This window comes from Scyliorhinus canicula, chromosome 2, assembly GCF_902713615.1.
Source record: "Scyliorhinus canicula chromosome 2, sScyCan1.1, whole genome shotgun sequence".
NCBI lineage: Eukaryota > Metazoa > Chordata > Chondrichthyes > Carcharhiniformes > Scyliorhinidae > Scyliorhinus > Scyliorhinus canicula.
The window spans coordinates 151,435,152-151,454,952 of NC_052147.1; the positions used below are offsets into that span (position 1 = coordinate 151,435,152).

General features: G+C 41.4%; 1 protein-coding gene across 37 annotated transcripts in view; it reads left to right on the forward strand.

Moving 5' to 3' along the window:
• The window catches only part of pcbp3 (poly(rC) binding protein 3), a 251,594-nt gene that overhangs the window by 198,588 nt on the left and 33,205 nt on the right, over positions 1-19,801 (forward strand). For 9 of the 37 annotated variants that reach the window (XM_038787686.1, XM_038787794.1, XM_038787691.1 and 6 more), the window contains 4 exons: positions 1,472-1,612; positions 6,673-6,816; positions 11,775-11,816; positions 18,323-18,491. In XM_038787686.1, coding sequence (XP_038643614.1) covers positions 1,472-1,612; positions 6,673-6,816; positions 11,775-11,816; positions 18,323-18,491 — 496 coding nt within the window. Of the gene's footprint in view, positions 1-1,471; positions 1,613-6,672; positions 6,817-11,774; positions 11,817-18,322; positions 18,492-18,939; positions 19,019-19,801 lie in introns of all 37 variants that reach the window. The other 28 variants (XM_038787722.1, XM_038787816.1, XM_038787747.1 and 25 more) reach the window with 17 other exon arrangements.

Here is a 19,801-nt window from a genome sequence, read left to right on the forward strand (position 1 = left end):
AAATTTCCTTGTCCACCCTCTAGTTCTTGAGGAAATTGCCTTAAATCTGTATTTTCTACTTATTGACCTTCCTGCTAATTTAAATAAATGATTTAATCTATCAAATCCCTTCATAATTTTGAGTGCCTCTATTAAACCTCCCTTTAATTTTCTCTGCTACAAGGCGAACAATCCCAGCTTTTCTTGTCTCCATATAACTGAAGACCCTGCTGCTATATCTGTCACTAAAACGGCCCTTTTCAAACAGTTTTTTGTGAGGCATTCACTTGACTTCCAAGCTACTGCTGCAGGTAATGTTCCTGTCCAAAATTGTGAAAGATTGTAACTGGGAACCAAAGGCAAGCAGTGCTGCCATTTCTAATGCTCTAGAGCTGCAGAACTCATGCTAGCAAGTCAATAAATGGCATGGGAAATGATACTAAAGCATCAGATTCAATATATGTTAGTGTGTGGTTTAACGATTGCAGACAGGAGGCAACCAACACTACAATTTCAGCTCCAAAGGCGACGACAACATTTTCTTCATCTGCTGCAGGAAAGTTTTTTGTAAATCAGTTATGAAATTCCATTGACCTTGGTCAAAAAGCCATAACCTAGACTGATTTCAGAGCAACTTATTCATTGCAAGAAGTCCAGATAAGATTGTTTTAATGATAATGAAGAGTATGATTGTTCATAAACAAAAGTGATTTAATGGTATTAACTACCGTAAAAACAGTATGTAAACAGTTGAAAAGTCAGCAATGAATTATCATAGAATTTACAGTGCAGAAGGAGGCCATTCAGCCCATCAAGTTTGCACTGGCCCTTGGAAAGAACAACCCACTTACACCCACGCCTCCACTCTATTCCCATAACCCAGTAACCCCACCGAACCTTTTTGGACACTAAGGCAATTTATCATGGCCAATCCACCTAACCTGCACATCTTTGGACTGTGGGAGGAAACCCACGCACACGCAGGGAGGATGTGCAGACTCCACACAGACAGTGACCCAAAACTGGAATTGAATCTGGGACCCTGGAGCTGTGAAGCAACTGTGCTAACGTGCTGCCCATAAATTATTAACTGGTTAGGATTTGTTTTGCTCAAATTATGTCCTTTAAACACGAATGTTATCTTGCGATGATGGAAGTGATATTGGAATTTAATTTTGCATTATCTAAGCATATTAAATTTTGCATATATTTTAACATTTGTTAATACATTTTAAGTTGATAGGTTATGATCTTAATCAGGCTTAAAATTTATTATGCTGTGTTCTCCCTGTATTTTCTTTCTGGCATCTGCATATTGAGGTGCACAGACTAAGTGAAATGTGTCACCTTCACATAATGTAGGCATGTTTCACTAAACTGGCACAAAGGACTTGCTAATGCAGATTATTGTTGTAGAATAATTAACATTTTTTCCAGATTCTGGCACCACATCTGTGGCTTTAACCCATATATGTTTTTCTATTCTTTCCAGTCGACAGGGGCTCAAGTCCAGGTGGCAGGGGACATGCTGCCTAATTCCACTGAGCGTGCTGTGACAATCTCTGGGATGCCAGATGCTATCATTCAGTGTGTGAAGCAAATATGTGTGGTGATGCTGGAGGTAGAGTATAAGGCGAGCATCAGGAGCAGCAAGTTTTAAGGAGGGGGTAATGGCAACCTTTTGGGATGGTACTTCTTTGTATTACAGCAACGGAGATCAACGTGCCTAAGGATGTCTAGTTTAATTATTTTGTAACACAAAGGAGTCATAAGGTGCAAATAGATGAAAGTTCGATATCCTGTCATCAATCTTGGGGTCACCTTTGTTCCCCAAACAAAGTTTGTTCTATTTTTTCTCCCTTGTCTTTTTTTTAGGTAGTTCACAATACACAGATGCAATCGAGGTTATTTCTTCCATTAATTTTTATTCTAGTTTCTCCTTTCTACTTTTTGCCCTTTAAAGTCCACATATGGATATTTGAATAGGAATTCTACTGGTATATTCATAATGAACCACCTTCCAAGTTAGCCTCGCAATCAATAGTCCACTGAACTATCAAGAGGATTATTACTCCAGTAGGTATAAGTACAGTCATTTCCACGTCTCAAAGATTAGGAGTGATATTTAGAACTATTTACTTGAAATTTGTTTTATTACAGTTGTGGGTGGGGTTAAGAGCCTAGGTTGGAGAACTTGCACTGTAGAATAACTACTATAGAGTACTTAGGCATGAAGCATAAATAACTCAAAGCACCAGTCACATTTTTTAACATAAAAATAACACTTCTTTATTAAACCATGTCTTTTGAACCTTGCTAACCAGGCCAACGATTCCATGGTGTTGGAGCTGCTTTCATCTAGCCATGTGGAACATACTTCATTGCATTCCTGACATGTGCCTTTGTAGATGGTGGAGAGGCTTTGAGGAGTGAGGTGAATTACTGACCCCAAACTGTAATCTGCCACAGCATTTATTTGGCTGATCCAGTTCGGTTTCTGGTCAATGGTAGCCCCCAGGATGATGGTGGAGAATTCAGTGATGATAATGCCGCTGAATGTCATGGGGAGATGGTTAGATTCTCTCCTGTTGGGGATGGTCATTGCCTGGCACTTGTGTGGTGCGAATGTACCTGCCATTTATTAAGCCAAACTTGAATGTTGTCCAAGTTTTGCTACAAAAAGGCAGAGATTGCTTCAGTGTTTGAGGAATTGAGAGTGGTTCTCTTCAGCCACTTCTGTCCTTATGATGGAGGCACGGTCATGGTGAAGCAGTTGAACATGGTTGGGCATAGGACAACACCCTCGGGAACTCCTGCAGCAATGTTCTGTGACTGCGGTGATTTCGTCAGTGGCCATATTAAACGTATGCAAGATTATGCTTTAATATGGAGGGAAAATAAATTTATCATGAAATGGCGATAAAGGAAAGTGTTTTTAGAAGTATTATTTCTAACAAACAAAATATTACTAGTTTCATAGTTAACCATAAGATTGGTTTGGGTTAGCTTCTGGTTAACATGAGCAAACGCAGGCATACTTTGCTCTTGAACATTTCCAGAATCCACAAAATACGTAAATAACTTGTAGAATACTCTAGTGTCAGAATCAAAAGGCTATGGAACGGTCATATTTCCATTTAATCTTCTATTATGGGCCAGGGCTTAGAGAACACCAAAGTATATCATGGAGTTCACCTGACGCACAACTTTGAATAGATTTTGGTTATGGGGAGTACAAGGGCCCACTTTACAGGTGTGATGCAACAGAGATTTAAAGTAGTTTTAAACAAAAACAATGTTTATTCTATGAATCCAGTTATCATTTTATGAACACACAGTAAACATCTTATCAACTACCAACACTGATACTCTCCCTCCAAAGATACAATACTCTATAGGTAACCCTTAGTAAATTTCCTAGCAACATTCATAAGTCAAAAACCCTTTTTAACAAAGACAGTAGGTTTGCAATCCGTACAGAAACGGGGATTACTTTGAAATCATCAAGTGATCTGGAGACATTCTTTAGCATGCAGAGAGAGAGAGACCCAAAATACACCACCTTGGTTTGAATGCAGCTCTCCAACTGAAAACGAAATTAAAACTCAGCAACAAACAGCTTCCAGCTCAAAACGAAAGTAAAAAGCAGAGCTAGAGCCCAGCTCCACCCACACACTGACATCACTGCAGCCACTTGAGAAGACAAACATTTCTTAAAGTGACATTCCCAGGACACTTCAATAATCTGATTATCCCAAAAAGCATTTGTTTTTGATCATTCTTATGTACAAACCTTATTCACCAGCAAATTACTCAGTGAATGAGTTGCTTGCTGTCAGAGGAGTTGTATTCGAAAGAATATTCATTGTAGTATGATGACGTAGAATTCGTTGATGGACTTTTATTCTTCACCAGAAATGTTCAAATTATATTATAAACTGAGTTAAGAAACGTTTTTCTCAAAATCACATTTTGCCAATGTTACTGGCGGCCAAACTAGTGGTTCTGATATCCGTCTATAGTCTCCCTATCTTCATGCTAAGATGAAACCGCTATCAAAGCTGAATTGGCGTAAACCATACGTGTACTGCATGCATTTATTTTTTGATATAAATTTAGAGTACCCAATTTTTTTTCCAATTAAGGGGCAATTTACATGGCCAATTCTCCTACCCTGCACAGCTTTTTGGTTTTGGGGTGAGACCCACGCAGACATGGAGAGAATGTGCAAACTCCGCACGTACAGTGACCCGGGGCAGGGATCGAGCATGGGTCCTTGGTGCCATGAGGCAGCAGTGCTAACCACTACACCACCGTGCTGCCCTTATTACATGCATTTATTACAAAATCTGCCGAAGATAATGTACAAATCTACAACCTTGGTGAACATTTCCTGTTGTCCTATAAATATTGTAAATACCTTTTAGTTTTTTATTTTGAGGTAATCTACAAGGAGCATCATTCCCAAATTTAAAGAGAAATGGTGTTACTTTTGTTCCTTCACTTGTACTTAAGAAATGCAAGCATAGCTTTGTGCCCTGGAAAATAAATGTTCCAAAGAGTGATTCTCCAATCTGGGCTCTTTCCAAAACTACAAGCACAATCTTTCCTAGGTTTCTGTTTTAATTATGGCAAAGTTAGTTGTCATCACAACATTCTAGTATTTCACAAATAATTAGATGATTTCACATTAGACAAATGATAGGTGGGGGAAGTACTTTCAATATGACCCAGGAAACTACAAGTATGGGTCTTACACAATAAACTTTCATCAGACTTGCCAGTTCTGCGGTGAATGTAAAAGTGAAATTAATTCCACACTAATCACCAATCATGTCAAGTCAGCTTATTCTGGTTCAGAGACCAGTGGGACACGAGGAATCTTCCTGGAATTAAAAAGGTTATAAGCCAGATTGATTGCAGGATGGAGGACCGTTCACTTCATCTTGCCTTTCCTATTCTCAGCACCCTGTGTGAAGGTTAGTGATATCAAGGTGTCTCTTGAAGATGGAACTAATACTAGTTATGTTTGCATTTTGTGAATCTTTTTCTCCCATTCTCAGCAACAATCTTCCACCAATAATAAACAGTATTAGCAGTAATCATAAATTGCTGACACTGACTAAGTTGCATTCTAGTCTGAAACTGGAGTAGTGTATGGAGGAGCATTTTTTTCCATTAAACTTCAAAGTATATTGAAATACTTTTGCCACAATTCCACTTTGTGATTGAAGCGAAAAACAGCAAATAATGCAAAATACAGTTGCTAAAGGAGACTGGTGAGGTAAGGGGCAATTTCTTGTAAATTGGGGATTAGATTCAGTATTTCACAATTTTTCACCACCTCAAATGTGACTAATCTTATTTCCATACCCAGCCACAATATTTTGGAGGATGTTTTCCTGAAATCTTCAGTTACTTTATTAAACTGTTAATCATCACACACGGATTATTAAGAGTGTAATTTATCCAGGTTGACCAACTGTATCTAATGATGTAAATTTTGTTTAATCAGTGGCAAAAAGAAATCCACCCTAATCCATGATTCTTCAGCATCATTGATACCCAGCAGACAGCATCTATGTGTAAAAGTGACCAGAAAATGTCAGAATTCTGCATTGCATCTGATCATTGCTGTAGCTGCCAGAGAGTGCTTGATGGGTGTCGCTTGGCACACAGACAAATGTTCAATTTGTCTAATCCTGAAATAGAAGCTGATTGTAGTTTCACATTTTTGTTTAGAAAACCTTGAAAAATGTAAAGATACTGTGTAAAATAAGGTTGGTAAAGCTTGATTGCTCTTGGAATGAATTTATAAAAATTCCCAATTGATCGCCTGCATGTATAGTTGTTGCATTCCGTTCAAATAGACATGTTTTGGTAAACTTGATCTATTGACAGGTGAGGTGCATGCTGGCAAGTTGAGGCATCCAGCGACCGCAAACAATTGTATAACAAACATATAATAGGTTGGGTCCAGAGTACAGCTGCCTCATCTCTGTTTCAACCTCAGCAGAATACCTTTACCACCTTACCAACTTTGTTTACCTATCTTTACAGCCACTTTGAGCTTGCAGTTGCAGTTTGAAATTATTCCCTACCCTGCTTTATGTAGGAACTTTACATTGATCAAGGTAGATTTGTAGAGAAAACAATTGAAGCTGCAGTGAGTTTCCATTCCTGCAACATCCCAAATACTACTTTGTTCCTTGGTTCTTGGATTGATATCATGTGGTACCACCAATCCCTGTATGTTACTCCTTTGCTTTTGAAATATATTTTCAGAGCTAGATAGAAATAGGAGGAGCATTATAGCTTTGCCGAAAATTGTTTTTATTCAGGGGGAGGGAGTTGTGGTGGGAGCGGGGAGGGGTGGGGTGGTGACGGAGGGCAGGGAAGAGATAGAGGCAATTTATGGTTGGTGTTTTTGAATGAAATTTTGTTTACATATGGACAAAACAGAGAATTGAACAGCATTGAATAATTTATTCTGTATGACTGACAGATTCTATGTTTCAGGGTTTTTTAAATTAAAACTAACTTTGTGATACATTTATCTGAATTCTAGGCGAATTGCAATTAAGTGTTTGTAATTATTGCGTATTTTCTGATTTGTGATTAAATTTACCTTTTTTTTCCAGAAATGAACCTGTTCTAATGCTGTTTCTAACATGCTTTCCCTGTCCCTCCTAGTCCCCACCGAAAGGTGCCACCATCCCCTACCGCCCAAAGCCCGCCTCTGCCCCCGTCATTTTTGCAGGTGGCCAGGTAAGAGCAGATCCCCTCTCGGCCTCCGCAGCCAACCTCAGCCTCTTACTGCAGCACCAGCCACTGCCTGTTAGTGCATTCAGGTTTCTCATCTTCACTTGCATGTTGTATCCTAATGGCCACTGAACCGTGGCAGAAATTGCTTAAAAGACTGTGTGGTGGTGTATGTCGGGTGGTGGTAGTGGGGAGGAGAGTAAGAGCCGGGGTGGGGGGTGTTGACTGTGGTGTGTGGCATTGGGGGGAGGGGTTGGGTATGGTGAGGGTTTGTGTGGCAAGGGGGGGGGAGGCGTGTATGTGTGGGGCAAGAAGGGAGGGAGACGTGCAGGTGGGGCGAGGCGGTGGTGTGTGTGGGGGGGGCAAGGGGGAGGGAGGTGTGGGTGGGTGAGCATTGGGGGAGGGGTGGGTTGGGTGGGTGGAGGAGCGAGGGGGCAGGTGTGTGAGGGGACAAGGGGGAGAGGGCGGGTGTGTGGGGGGCAAGGGAGGGGGCGGGTGTGTGGGGGGGCAAGGGAGGGGCAGGGTGCATAAGGGGGCAAAGGGGAGGGTGTGTGTGGGGGGGAGGGTGGGTAGGCAGAGGGGGCGGCTGTGTGGAGGGGCAAGGGAGGGGGTGGGTGTGTGGGGGGGCGAGGGAGGGGCTGGGTGCGTGGGGGGGCAAAGGGGAGGGTGTGTGCGGGGTCAGGAATGGGAGGGGGCAGTGTGTGTGGATCGCTGGGGGGGGGAGTGGTGTGTGTGTGGGGAGTGGTGTGTGTGGGGGGAGTGGTGTGTGTGTGTGGGGAGTGGTGTGTGTGTGGGGGGAGTGGTGTGTGTGTGGGGGGAGTGGTGTGTGTGTGGGGGGAGTGGTGTGTGTGTGGGGGGAGTGGTGTGTGTGTGTGGGGGGGGGAGTGGTGTGTGGGGGGCAGGGAGTGGTGTGTGGGGGGGCAACGGGAGGGGCAGGTGTCTGGAGGGGCAAGGGGAGGGGCAGGTGTCTGGAGGGGGGAGGGGGTGGTTATGTTGGAGGGGGGAGGGGGGTAGTGTGTGCGTGTGTGGCCGGGGCGGTGTTTGTGTGGGGGGAGGGGCGATGTATGTGTGGAGGGAGGGAGTGGTGTATTTGTGTTGGGAGGAAGGGAGTGGTGTATGTGTGTTGGGAGGGAGTGGTGTATTTGTGTTGGGAGGAAGGGAGTGGTGTATGTGTGTTGGGAGGGAGGGAGTGGTGTGTTGGGGGGGGGGGGGGGGGGGGGGGGGGGGGTTGGCGGGAGTGGTGTGTGGGGAGGGGGGGGGGGGGTGATTTGCCTGGGGTTTTGTGTCCGCGTGTCTATCCATGCTCCCACTTGAATATTTATGTGTGTGCATGAGGCACAATTATTGAATAGTTTCAGAACATCCCAAATGTGTAGCTTGTCTCAGCAAAGATATTGTGTCTCCCCCCCCCCCCCCCCCCCCAAACTCATGTATCTTTTGAAACCAGGAACCTTTCAAGCTATTTTAAAATTCTATCACTGACATTCAGTAATGGTTGCAAATGCTGATTCAGGATTGGAAGATATTACTAATGCTTTCTCACCAATTAACTGGCTCGTAGTTGGAATGGTCCAAGCTCCAGTTAGAACTTCCAGCTAATTTGGAGTAATAAACATTTATTGAGATGTTTTAATTCAATATATGTCAGTGCTAAGAGCCATAGGATTTTCTAACTACAGTGCTTTGCCCTCCAACCAAAAGGGAATTTGTGAAAATATATGACTTAACTATAGCAGTGTTTGCATAGTAGTCAGTTGAAACGTTTTGAGATTGAATACCATCTAGAGGCCATTATGCTAACCAATTATCCTATTTAAATTGTATATGGTGACATATGTGCCTCCATTGCAACAAGTTGGGCATGCAGGCTTCTCTGATACTTATGAAAAGCCTGATGTTGACTGCAGTGCCTCACATTCTTGACATGTGCTGTACCATCACGAGTTTTTGGATTGTAGCTACAGTTTCCCAGTAGTTGCTACTTTTGCCATTTTATCATACGTAGTATCATGTGGAAGTCAGATACCTCACCATGGAAATGTGAAGAGCTAATTTTGTGCTTCTATCCACTGCTAATGAAGAGAGAGAGAGATAGGAGTACATACATAGAATTTATGGCACTAATAATAATCTTTATTGTCGCAAGTAGGCTTGCATTGCAATGAAGTTAATGTGAAAAGCCCCTAGTCACCACATTCCGGCACCTGTTCAGGTACGCAGAGGGAGAATTCAGAATGTCCAAATTACCTAACAGCATGTCTTGTGGGAGGAAACCGGAGCACCCGGAGGAAACCCACGCAGACACTGGGAGAACATGTAGACTCCACACAGATAGTGACCCAAGCCGGGAATCGAACATGGGTATCCTGGAGCTGTGAAGCAACAGTGCTGCCCACTAAAGTAGGCCATTTGGCCCAACCATATTGGCCTTTATGCTCCACCAAAGTAGCCCTGCAACCTGCTGTTATACATGGGGAATAACTGGCAGGTCCTGGAAAAACGGAGATGGAGAAGATTTTTAGTTAAAAGGGATAACAGCCAGCTATATTAAAGGCAGTAATAAACAATATATAATTCTTTGAAACACTTGCAAGAAGCACGATTCACATTGGTGCTGTACTTTTGACAGGAGTTTACCAATGCGGCTTACTGTAAAGTTCCGTTGGCAGTTACCCAAGCATATACTGCCAATGTAGATGTGTGTAGCAAGAAAAATTCCCAGGGATGTGTAATACAAGAGAAGATCCCAGGGATGTGTAGTACAAGAGAAGATCCCAGGGATGTGTGGTCCAAGAGATTCTGGAAAGTGATGGTCAGCCACACTACTGAAAGACTCTGGTTATGATGACACCCTATTATTGCAGATATAGTTTATGATAATAGCATATTTGCATGTTAACCCGGCAGAAGTAATTGTAACGAAATTGAAGATCGCTGTTCAATAAGGAAATTTTAATACAAGGTTGTCTACTTCAGAACTTGCTCTGCTTTTGTAATCACTTCTTTGTATAATTTCAATCTGAACTATTTTTCGCTTTCTCCTATTTTTATTTCTGTCATCTGGTATACATGCACAGATCTTTAGATTTAATGACTAGAAATAAACTCTGCACTAACATAGGCACAAGATCTACAACCAGAGCACAGATTCTTCAAAAGAGCCAAGTTGTGCAGGCAATTTTGACAAAACAGAATGGCAAAAGTAGCAGCCTCAGTTAATTAAATGAGCTGGATCATTAGTTAACAAATAGTGCTTGAGGGGTGTGAGGGAGAGCAAGGTCAGTTTGAACTGGGACTGTCCAGCTGAATTGTAGTAGGCTTCAGTCAGCTTTAAACCTCATGGTGAAAAGTCCCTGGCCCACTAAGATGGCAGTCAAAGCAACCTATGCACAAGGTAAGTGTAAGAGATTGTTGATGTGACAGACGCGATGTTTAATTTTTCTGAAATGTTATGTGGAAGTTAATACAAAATGTCGCAAATGAGAAAAGGCAATGGTGCTGTCAGGCCAATATTGCGAGGTATTGGTATAGACAGTGCCATCGAAATAGTGCAAAAACTATTCAAATTCTCAGACTAGCTCAAAAGTAGCTGCATATGCTGAAATGTGCAAATATTTCCTGCACACAAACTGGTCTGCTTTCAGTATTGTTCATGCATTGTGCAGGAAATATTTACAACCCTACAGCACTGTTGGCCTACATACAGTATATAGCTGTCCTGGTCACTGGCTTAAGAAAGTAGTTTAAATAAAAGTTTTTGTTCCTGTACTATTTTGAATAAGTGTACCAATTTCCATATTACGCCCAGTGAGCATCCAGAGTTTATTTTTGTCATTCACTGCACCCTTTTCCAAGATTTGCTGGGTCAGGTTTTAGTGCCAATAAATTGTCACCTAACTGCTGTTTTAGCCCAGAATCTGATTCTTGGAGCAAATGTTCCTTGAAAGTTCTGCAGCACATGCTTGTTATAGCAATGCTGTACTATAGTTGTTGTTTGATTTCCTATTACATGACTGTCTGCAGTTTTAGTTTCATATATTTGCCTTTGTTTTAATAATGAAATAGCAATAGGCATGGTGCACAGTGGTTAGCACTGTTGCTTCACAGAGCCAGGGACCTGGGTTCGATTCGCGGCTTAGGTCACTGTCTGTGCGGAGTCTGCACGCTCTCCCTGTGTCTGCGTGGGTTTCCTCCGTGTGTTCAGGATTCCTCCCACAAGTCCCAAAAGACGTGCTTGTTAGGTGAATTGGACATTCTGAATTCTCCCTCTGTACCTGAACAGGAACCGGAGTGTGGCGACTAGGAGATTTCACAGTAACTTCATTGCAGTCTTGATGTAAGCCTACTTGTGACAATAATAAAGATTTTTAAAAAATTAATTGCAGTTAGCAGTGTGATGACATGATTGCACTGCTGGTCATATTACTGCAAAACCTTTACTGTGACCAGCCACACCCTGCCCCCATATGTTCTTCAATGCACTAAAATTAATACAAATGGAACACGTGCATAGTCTGTGACATGGACATCCTTTAGAATGTCTATGTGCATATGTAGTGCAAAACAAGCGTTGCGGAAAATTGGTAGTGAAAACTAACTGGAAATGAATGGATGTTTACAAAACATGGCTCAGTAATTTGAAGTGTTTTGGGTTATCATTTTAATTGGAACACTTTTTCATACTGATGGCAAGCACTAATGCCCAGCTGGCTAATGCCTTGAAATAGTTCACTCATGATCCGTGGTTTAGCTGAGAAAATGTTGCTACTTTCTAAATTGAAATGGGAACTGCATAAATAACTGCTAATCCTGTGTTTTTTGCCAGCTCAAAATTTCTACCAATAGAAATACAGTGGAATTTTATGCTTTTCTCCTTTAAATTTATTGGCCAAAACCTTTGCTGAGACATCCTGCATTTCTGAGTAAGGGATTTAGACAAAGCTCAGGTGCTTGCAGTGGTGTCAACTGTGGTTGATTTCTCAAACATGGAACTTCTGAAGAAGATGTTTCTTTTTTTCATTTCACTTCTACAGGCCTATACAATTCAGGGACAGTATGCCATTCCACACCCAGATGTGAGTTTTGCCCCCTTTCTACCCTAATCATGACTTCAAATGAAAAAAATAAAATGCATGATTATTACATTACTATTAATGAATGTTAATAATGAAATGTTATATTAAGATTTCACTAGTTGCTTTTGTATTTGTGATCTCTAGTAACTTTTTAACTGACCACTTTGTTATATTGTAGTAATGTTTACAAGAGTATTTGATGGAAAATAAGTGTCTCACTTTCTTGAAGTGACTCCTTATGCTCTGGTTATTGTTCCACACCCTTGGGGATAAATGTTTCTGAACAGAGTTGTGTAGCCATTTTCCATAGGAACGAATTCCATTTAAAGCTACCTTACTCTGTATCCGTCAGGAAAATAAATACCAATATTGCTTTTAGCCCAGCCATCGACTCATCAGAATAGTGCCTCCTTTGAGAACACTGAAATTATCTTCATTAGAACAACAATAGATGGCATGAACCAGATTTTATTATAAAGCTGTAATACCCTGGTATTATTAAGCCTTGTACCCCAATGAACACTATTGTATATCCAAATACTGGTCAACTGCTCAGTTTCAAAGTGGAAGTGGGGTTCAAACGTCAAATCTTGAAGTATTTATTTTTCAGGACAAATAATTAAATTTGTGGCCAAATTTTAATATACACGCATAATCTAAACTTGCGTATTGAAATTATTAAAAACATCGCAACAAGAGAAGGCAATTCAGCCCATTGAACCTTTTTCATCATTTAGTTTGATTATGGCTGTTATGATTCAAGCTCCAGATGTTTCATTAATGACCTCCCTTCCATCATAAGGTCAGAAGTGGAGATGTTTGTGAATGACTACACAATGTTCAGCATCTTTCGCGACTCATATAATGAAGCAGTCCATGTTCAAATGTGCATGACCTGGACAATCCAGGCATGGGCTGACAAGTGGCAAGTTACATTCATGCCACACGAGTGCCAAGCAATGACCATCTCCCAAAAGAGAGGATCAGAACAGTGGCAATCTTGTGTACCATATACAAGATGCATTGCAGTAAAGTGCCACAGTTCCTTAGAGAGCACCTTCCAAATCCATGACCACTACCATCTAAAAGGATAAGAGCAGCAGATACCCGAGAACCTCACCACCTGGAGGTTCCCCTCCAAGTCACTCACCATTCTGACTTGGAAATGTATCGCCGTTCCTTCACTGTCTCTGGGGCAAAATCCAGGAACTCTCCCTAACAACACCGTGGGTGTACCTACACCTCAGGGACTGCACCCATTCAAGAAAGCAACTCACCACCACCTTCTGAAGGGTAACTAGATCCTGTAAATTATTATTTTTTAAAATTCTACTTCCTTGGTCCCGTATTCATTTGTGTCCTTGAGAAGAAAAATCTATTTCTCCAATTTAAAATTATTAATGGAGCAAGCATCTTCTACTTTTTGTGAGAGTTCCACATTTCTACCACACTTTGCATAAACATAGAAAAGCAGGAGACTGTTATTTGGCTCTTTTGAGGCTGCTCCGCCAATCATTATGATCATGGTTTTTTATTTAGAAAATATTTTATTGAGACATTTATAATTTTAACATTTTAACATTCCAAATAACAAAACGGTCTGGCTCACGCAAAAACCCCACAATAACATACCCAGCTTCCCCTGCCCTAACGCCTAGCTACCCATATATTAGATTCCATGCCCTTATTCTTTACTTCCATACCTCGCCTTTCTTTCCCCCCTCCCCCACTGCTGACGGTCAACTTTCCTTAAAGAAGTCGATGAGTGGCTGCCACGTCCGAGCGAATCCCTGTAATGAACCCCTTAAGGCAAACTTAATCTTCTCTAGCTTAAGAAACTCTCCATGTCACTGACCCACACCCCCAGCTTTGGAGGTTCCGAGTCCCTCCATCCCAGGAACATCCGTCACCAGGGAGGCAAAGGCCAAAACGTCGGCCTCTCTTCACCCCACGGCCCTCTAGATTTGGAGTCGCCCATTATAATATGGTTGATCATCCAACCCAATTGCCTAATCATGCCTCTCCCCTGCACCCCTCTATTCCTTGATCCCCTTTGCCCTAACTGCTCCATGAAAACGTACAATGTTTTGACCTTGACTGCTTCCAGTGAAATCGACTGCTTCCAGCCACTCTCTGGATGAAGAAACTTCTCCTCATCTCTGTCCTAAATGGTGTACCCCGTATTCTCAGACTGTGACCCCTGGTTCTGGACACACCTACCATTGGGAGCATCCAAGGCGGCATGTTGTTGCAGTGGTTAGCACTGTTGCCTACGGTGCTGAGGACACGGGTTTGATCCCGCACATTTTCTCTGTGTCTGCGTGGGTCTCACCCCCCACAATCCAAAAATGTGCAGGTTAGGTGGATTGGTCACTTAATTGGAAAATATTAATTGGGTACTCTTTATTAAAAAAATAAAATTAAAAAAAATGTAAAACATTGGGAACATCCTTTCAGCATCTATCCTAGTCCTGTTAGAATTTTGTAGGTTTCTATTGAGATTCCACCCCCATTCATTCTTCTGAACTCCAGCAAATAAAATCCTGACCGACTCAATCTCTCCTCGTACGTCAGTTGCGCCATCCCAGGAATCAGTCTGGTAAACCTTCGCTGCACTCTAGAGCAAGAACTTCCTTCTTTAAATAAAGAGGTCAAAACTGCACACACTATTCCAGGTGTGGCCTCACCAAGGCCCTGTATAATTGCAGCAAGACATCTCTGCTCCTGTACTCGAATCCTCGCAATGAAGGCCAGCGTACCACTTGTCGCCTTTACTATCTTCAGTGACTGGTGTGCGTAGACACCCAGATATCATTGCATGTTCCCCTCTCCTAATCTATGGCCATTCAGTTAATAGTTTGCCGTCTCATTTTTGCTCCCAAAGTGGATAGCCTTGCATTTATCTGAATTATACTGCATATGCCATTTGTTTGCCCACTCACTCAACTTGTCCAAATCACACTGAAGGATCTCTGCATCCTCCTCACAGCTGACCCTCCCACCCAACTTGTCAACTGCAAATTTGGAGATATTGCATTTTGTTCCCTCATCTAAATCATTAATATATATTGTGAATAGCTGGGTCCTAGCACCGATCCCTGCGGTACCCCACTAGCCACTGCCTGCCAATTTGAAAAAGAGCCGTTAATTCCTACTCTGTTTCTTATCTATCAACAAGTTTTCTATACATCTCAATACACTATCCCCAATCCCATGCACTTTACTTTTTCACACTAACCTCTTGTGCAGGACTTTATCAAAAGCCTTCTGAAAGTCCAAATATACCACCTCCACTGGCTTCCCTTCGTCAACTCTACTCGTTAAATCCTCGAAGAATTCCAGTAGATTTGTCAAGCATGATTACTCCTTCATAAATCCATGCTGACTCTGTCCGATCCTGCCACTAAGCTATAAATCTTTGATTTCAGATTCTATAAATTTTGCTACCACCAACATCAGGCTTACTGATCGACAATTCCCTGTTTTCTCTCTACCTCCCTGTTTTCTCTCTGCCTCCCTTTTTAAGTAGTGTAGTTCCATTAGCTACCCTCCAATTTGCAGGATCTGTTCCAGAATCTATGGAATCCTGGAAGATGACCACTAATGCATAACTATTTCTGGAGCCAGTTCCTTGAGTACTCTGGGATGCAGATTATCAGGCCCTGGGGATTTATCCGCCTTCAGTCCCATCAGTTGCTCTACTAAGATTGATCCCTACGTTCCCCAACATTTCTGGTATCTGATTTGTGTCCTCATTTGTGAAGACCGAACCAAGTATGTATTTAGTTGCTCAGCCATTTCTTCATCTCCCTACTATACTGTGTGACTGTAAGGGACCTACATTTGTCTTCACCTATCTTTTTCTATCCACGTACCTTTAGAAACTTTTACAGTCACTTTTTATGTTCCCTGTAAGTTTACTCTCATGCTCTTCTCCCCTTCTTAATCAATCCCTTGGTCCTGCTTTACTGACTTGGTCCCAATCCTCAGACCTGTTTATTTTCTTGGCCACTTCGCATGCTTCTTCCTTGGATCGAATACTATCTCTAATTTCCCTTGTAAGCCATGGATTAAGAATAGTTTCCTGGCTTTTCTTCCAAATGATTGGCTCTGGTTTTAAGGTTCCGATCTCCTGTCTCTGAAGACTCTTCCACCAGCAAAAAGAGTTTCTATCTTTCCTATCGATTCTTGACAAAATGGTACAAATCTCAATCCAATCACTCCAAAACCTTCTGTATTCCAGAGCTTGTCACACTAGTTTATATGATCTATTCTCAAAATCTAACTCTTGTTAACATTCTGGTGAATATGCATCGCAGTCCTTCCTAAATCAGTGTATTCTTTTTAAAAGTGTACATAGTACTGCAGATATAGTCTAGCCCGATGTGGACCTGTAGTAAAACCCTAATCATCTCTTCTCCCTCTTCTCTCCCCCCCCCCCCCCCCCCCCCCCCCCCCCCCCCCCCCCCCCCCCCCCCCCCCCCCCCCCCCCCCCCCCCCAATTGCCTTTTTGACTTTTTTTTGTGCCCGTCTTTGACATGGATCCCTTAATCCCTTTGGACTGCAGTGTACTCAGCTTTTCACCGTTACTTTACTTGGTCCAGAATGGATGACATCTCATTTTACTGAAGTTCCTGTTGAAATCTATCTGCCATGGTTTTTCCTACTTAATCTGTATCTCATGTTCCTGAGTACACAATTTATCAATACTTATCATCAGCAAACTTTGCTATTTGGTTCTCTGGTGAGTTATCAGAAGTCATTAATAAATATAGTGAATGGTTGAGGCCCGAGCACAGATTCTTTTGCGACACCACCAGTAATTTCTTTCCGACTCCAGTGGATACCCATTATTCCTGCTTTCTACCTTCTACCACCCACCTAACCTGGTCAGTAATTTGCATTCAGTTCCATGATTAACAGTCCCTGATGTGGAACTTTGTTGAATGCTTTCTAGAACTCCATATTAACATCCATGGACATTCTGTTCCTTAATATCAGTTACTTAAAATCAATTTTGTTCATGAGAACCTTTACAAACCTATTTTGGTTCTCTCTAATCAGCTTATGCTACACCTAAGGGCTGTGCAAAGTGCCTGGTGGTAGCGATGAGAGCTGTGAATGTTACAGGGACACGTGTGCCATCAAAAGGAATCCTCTGCAATGCAAGTAAAACGCACCTACCAGATAATGTGATACCAGAGAATTCTTAAGTGTGATTTGTTAATCGGCATTATTGTGCAATGCTACATACAGCTTGCCATTTTAAAAATACTTCAAACATAAAGTGAGCATTTATGCTGTCCTGTGAGGATTACCAAAAGGATTAATCTGCAAATTGCTGGGTAGAATTTCTACTCTTTCTCATCCACTTGCAGTTCCTGGCAGATGTGGCTCAGTGACAGACACTGAAGAATAGGCTTAATTCTCTGCGATTCCAGCTGAGTGAAGAAATGTTGCATCATCTCAAACAACAAAATGCCCTTTGTAAAAAGAATGCCAAAATATCTCTCACCCATGTTAAATCGAATATGTGAAGCACTCCCTGTCAGTAATTTTCTACGTAACTTTTAATACCTTCATGATTTTACAATCTTTCATCAGAGGTATTTCAGGCTGTTAGTTTGAATTTTTCATCATGTAGTTTCAAAGTAAGGAAGCACCCACTTCTGTAGAATGTGAAGAAAACTGAATGCCCTCGTCTTTTAAATATTCACAAGCCCCTCTTTAATTGTGCCTGTAACTCCCTACAAAATCAGCACCTGATATTTGCACCAAGATATTCTCTTTCTTGCTACTTCTACTGATGGCTCTTAATGAATTATTGTGAATTTATATATATTCTGGTATAAGCTGGTGATACATCTGAAATTCTACAAAGGGCCTTGGAAATGTATATATATGAAACTAGTGGTGAAATGAGTCAGTGTGTCATACTACTTTTGATCTTGTTTAATTGGAATATGGCTTGTAATTTGTCTCTCTACCTTGCACTCCCTCCCAAACATATTGAATATCTTCAACACAATTAGGCATACTAAGTGAGATTTCAAACATTTGATGCTCTTGATATCACATTTTGAACCTATTAAAATATTTTATCACCTTAGTTTTGGAAGGATGGGAAGCTCCCTTCTGTATCCATTTGATTCCTTTCTCTTGGTAACATAAAATGTTACTGTGCGGTGCTTGTTGATGGGTGTTCTTAAAACACTTATAACCATGCAGTGAGGTACTAAAATGTTAGTGTGGCATGGTAAAATAAACAACCTGTCCTTATTTGAGTGGTTAAAACTTCCTTTGTATTGTGCTTATGAGTCGCAGTGCTGCCGAAAACCCAAATCCTGCAGCTATACTTGTGATGAATTTCTTCAATTCTTGTAAAATCGGATAATCTTCCGACCACACTTGCAGTGAGTTCCTCCAGTTCTCAATCAGACAGCAAGGCAATATGTCTCATGTTATTGGAGCATCTCAACTCTGACACTGGCCATCTTGCTCCACAGGATGCGTGCCTCTTGTCGGCTGAGTATAAAGCAGCGCTGGCATCGACCTTGTGGAGAAGTCCGCAGCTTACTCACCCATCCTCCCAGCTGAAGGAACCTGCATGGAGACCAGAGTCCTTGAGAGGAAAAATGGAAATAAAAAACTGTAATGAAGAATCAGGAACTTGGGGTATGTTTGAGTCCCAACAGAGGCTGACTCTCTCCTGTCTCTTGTCACGCAGGTATCGGTAGCTCTCAGATAGGCACGAGATGAAGCCTGGCTTACTGGCATCCACTTTCAGAAAGACCTCAGCAAATTTCTGGCCTTTTCACAGAGCTGAGGGTGAGCCTTTGCTTCCTCTTGTCTGCCAGGAGAAATTCCCAGTTACTTGTACCAGTCTTCCTGATCAGATTCTTTTGATGTTGAGAGCCAATAAGAAAGGGTGGGGCATAAAGAAAGTGTGGGGCATAGAAAATCTATCAAAAAAAGTATCTTATTTTCCATCAAATTAAGTGTTCGCCATGTTGCTGCATGGTTCATTGTTTACTGCCTCTTATTTTTGTTTTTGTTTTTAAGAGTAGTGTTTGTGTTTATTGTACAGTAATCAGTTAGTTCTAATTTCCCCTCCTACCCCCAGCAGTTGACCAAGCTTCATCAGTTGGCTATGCAGCATACCCCCTTTACTCCCCTTGGGCAGACCACCCCTGGTTTCCCTGGTACGTACCCACAGTGCCCTATTCAGCTCCTTTTCTTGGCACCTCTGTTTTTCTCTACTTCTCTCTTTCTCTCTGTCATAGTTTTTAAACAAATTGCAATGAATGTATATATTCAATGCTTCAGGACTAGTGAGTTTGTAAGATAAAATTGAAATTAATTTCTATCATTCTTCTATTGATAACTTGCTTTTGGTTATAAAAGGAAATAATGTATAATTTGAATGTGGATCAGTTAAATCATTAATCCAACAACATCTACTTCTAGCATCAGTAGAGTGAGCAACTATTAAATGTTAAAAATAGTTCATGCTGTATATAAAATTGCACTAAATAACAGAACATATAGTGGCTGTTTCCATGTTTGACAAAGTAATTTGAAATACCAAAATTTACCTTGTTAGCAAACTTTAATTTCTGAATTTGCAAACAAAAAATGGTTGATCATTTTATAACAAAAAAATGTCCTGAGGCTAATTTTCAACCTGCGGCAAAGCAGCTACATGCATTTCTAATGATTTTCACAAATTCTACATGTCTGAGGTATTAATACAGTCTTGCAGGTACAAAAAAGTAGCCAAATATAAACAGATGATTTGTCCTGCATATTGCTGAGTTATCCCAAAGCAAAAAAGGGTTTTTAGTATTGCAAAACAGTGAAAAAACGATGTCTGATTTCATTGTACTTTGACAGCCAGGATCTTTGCTCAGCATGGATGTTTCCTATAATGATATGTTCCAGTTCATGTGTAATTCTAATGGAGGTTTAAATTAATTACAACGGAT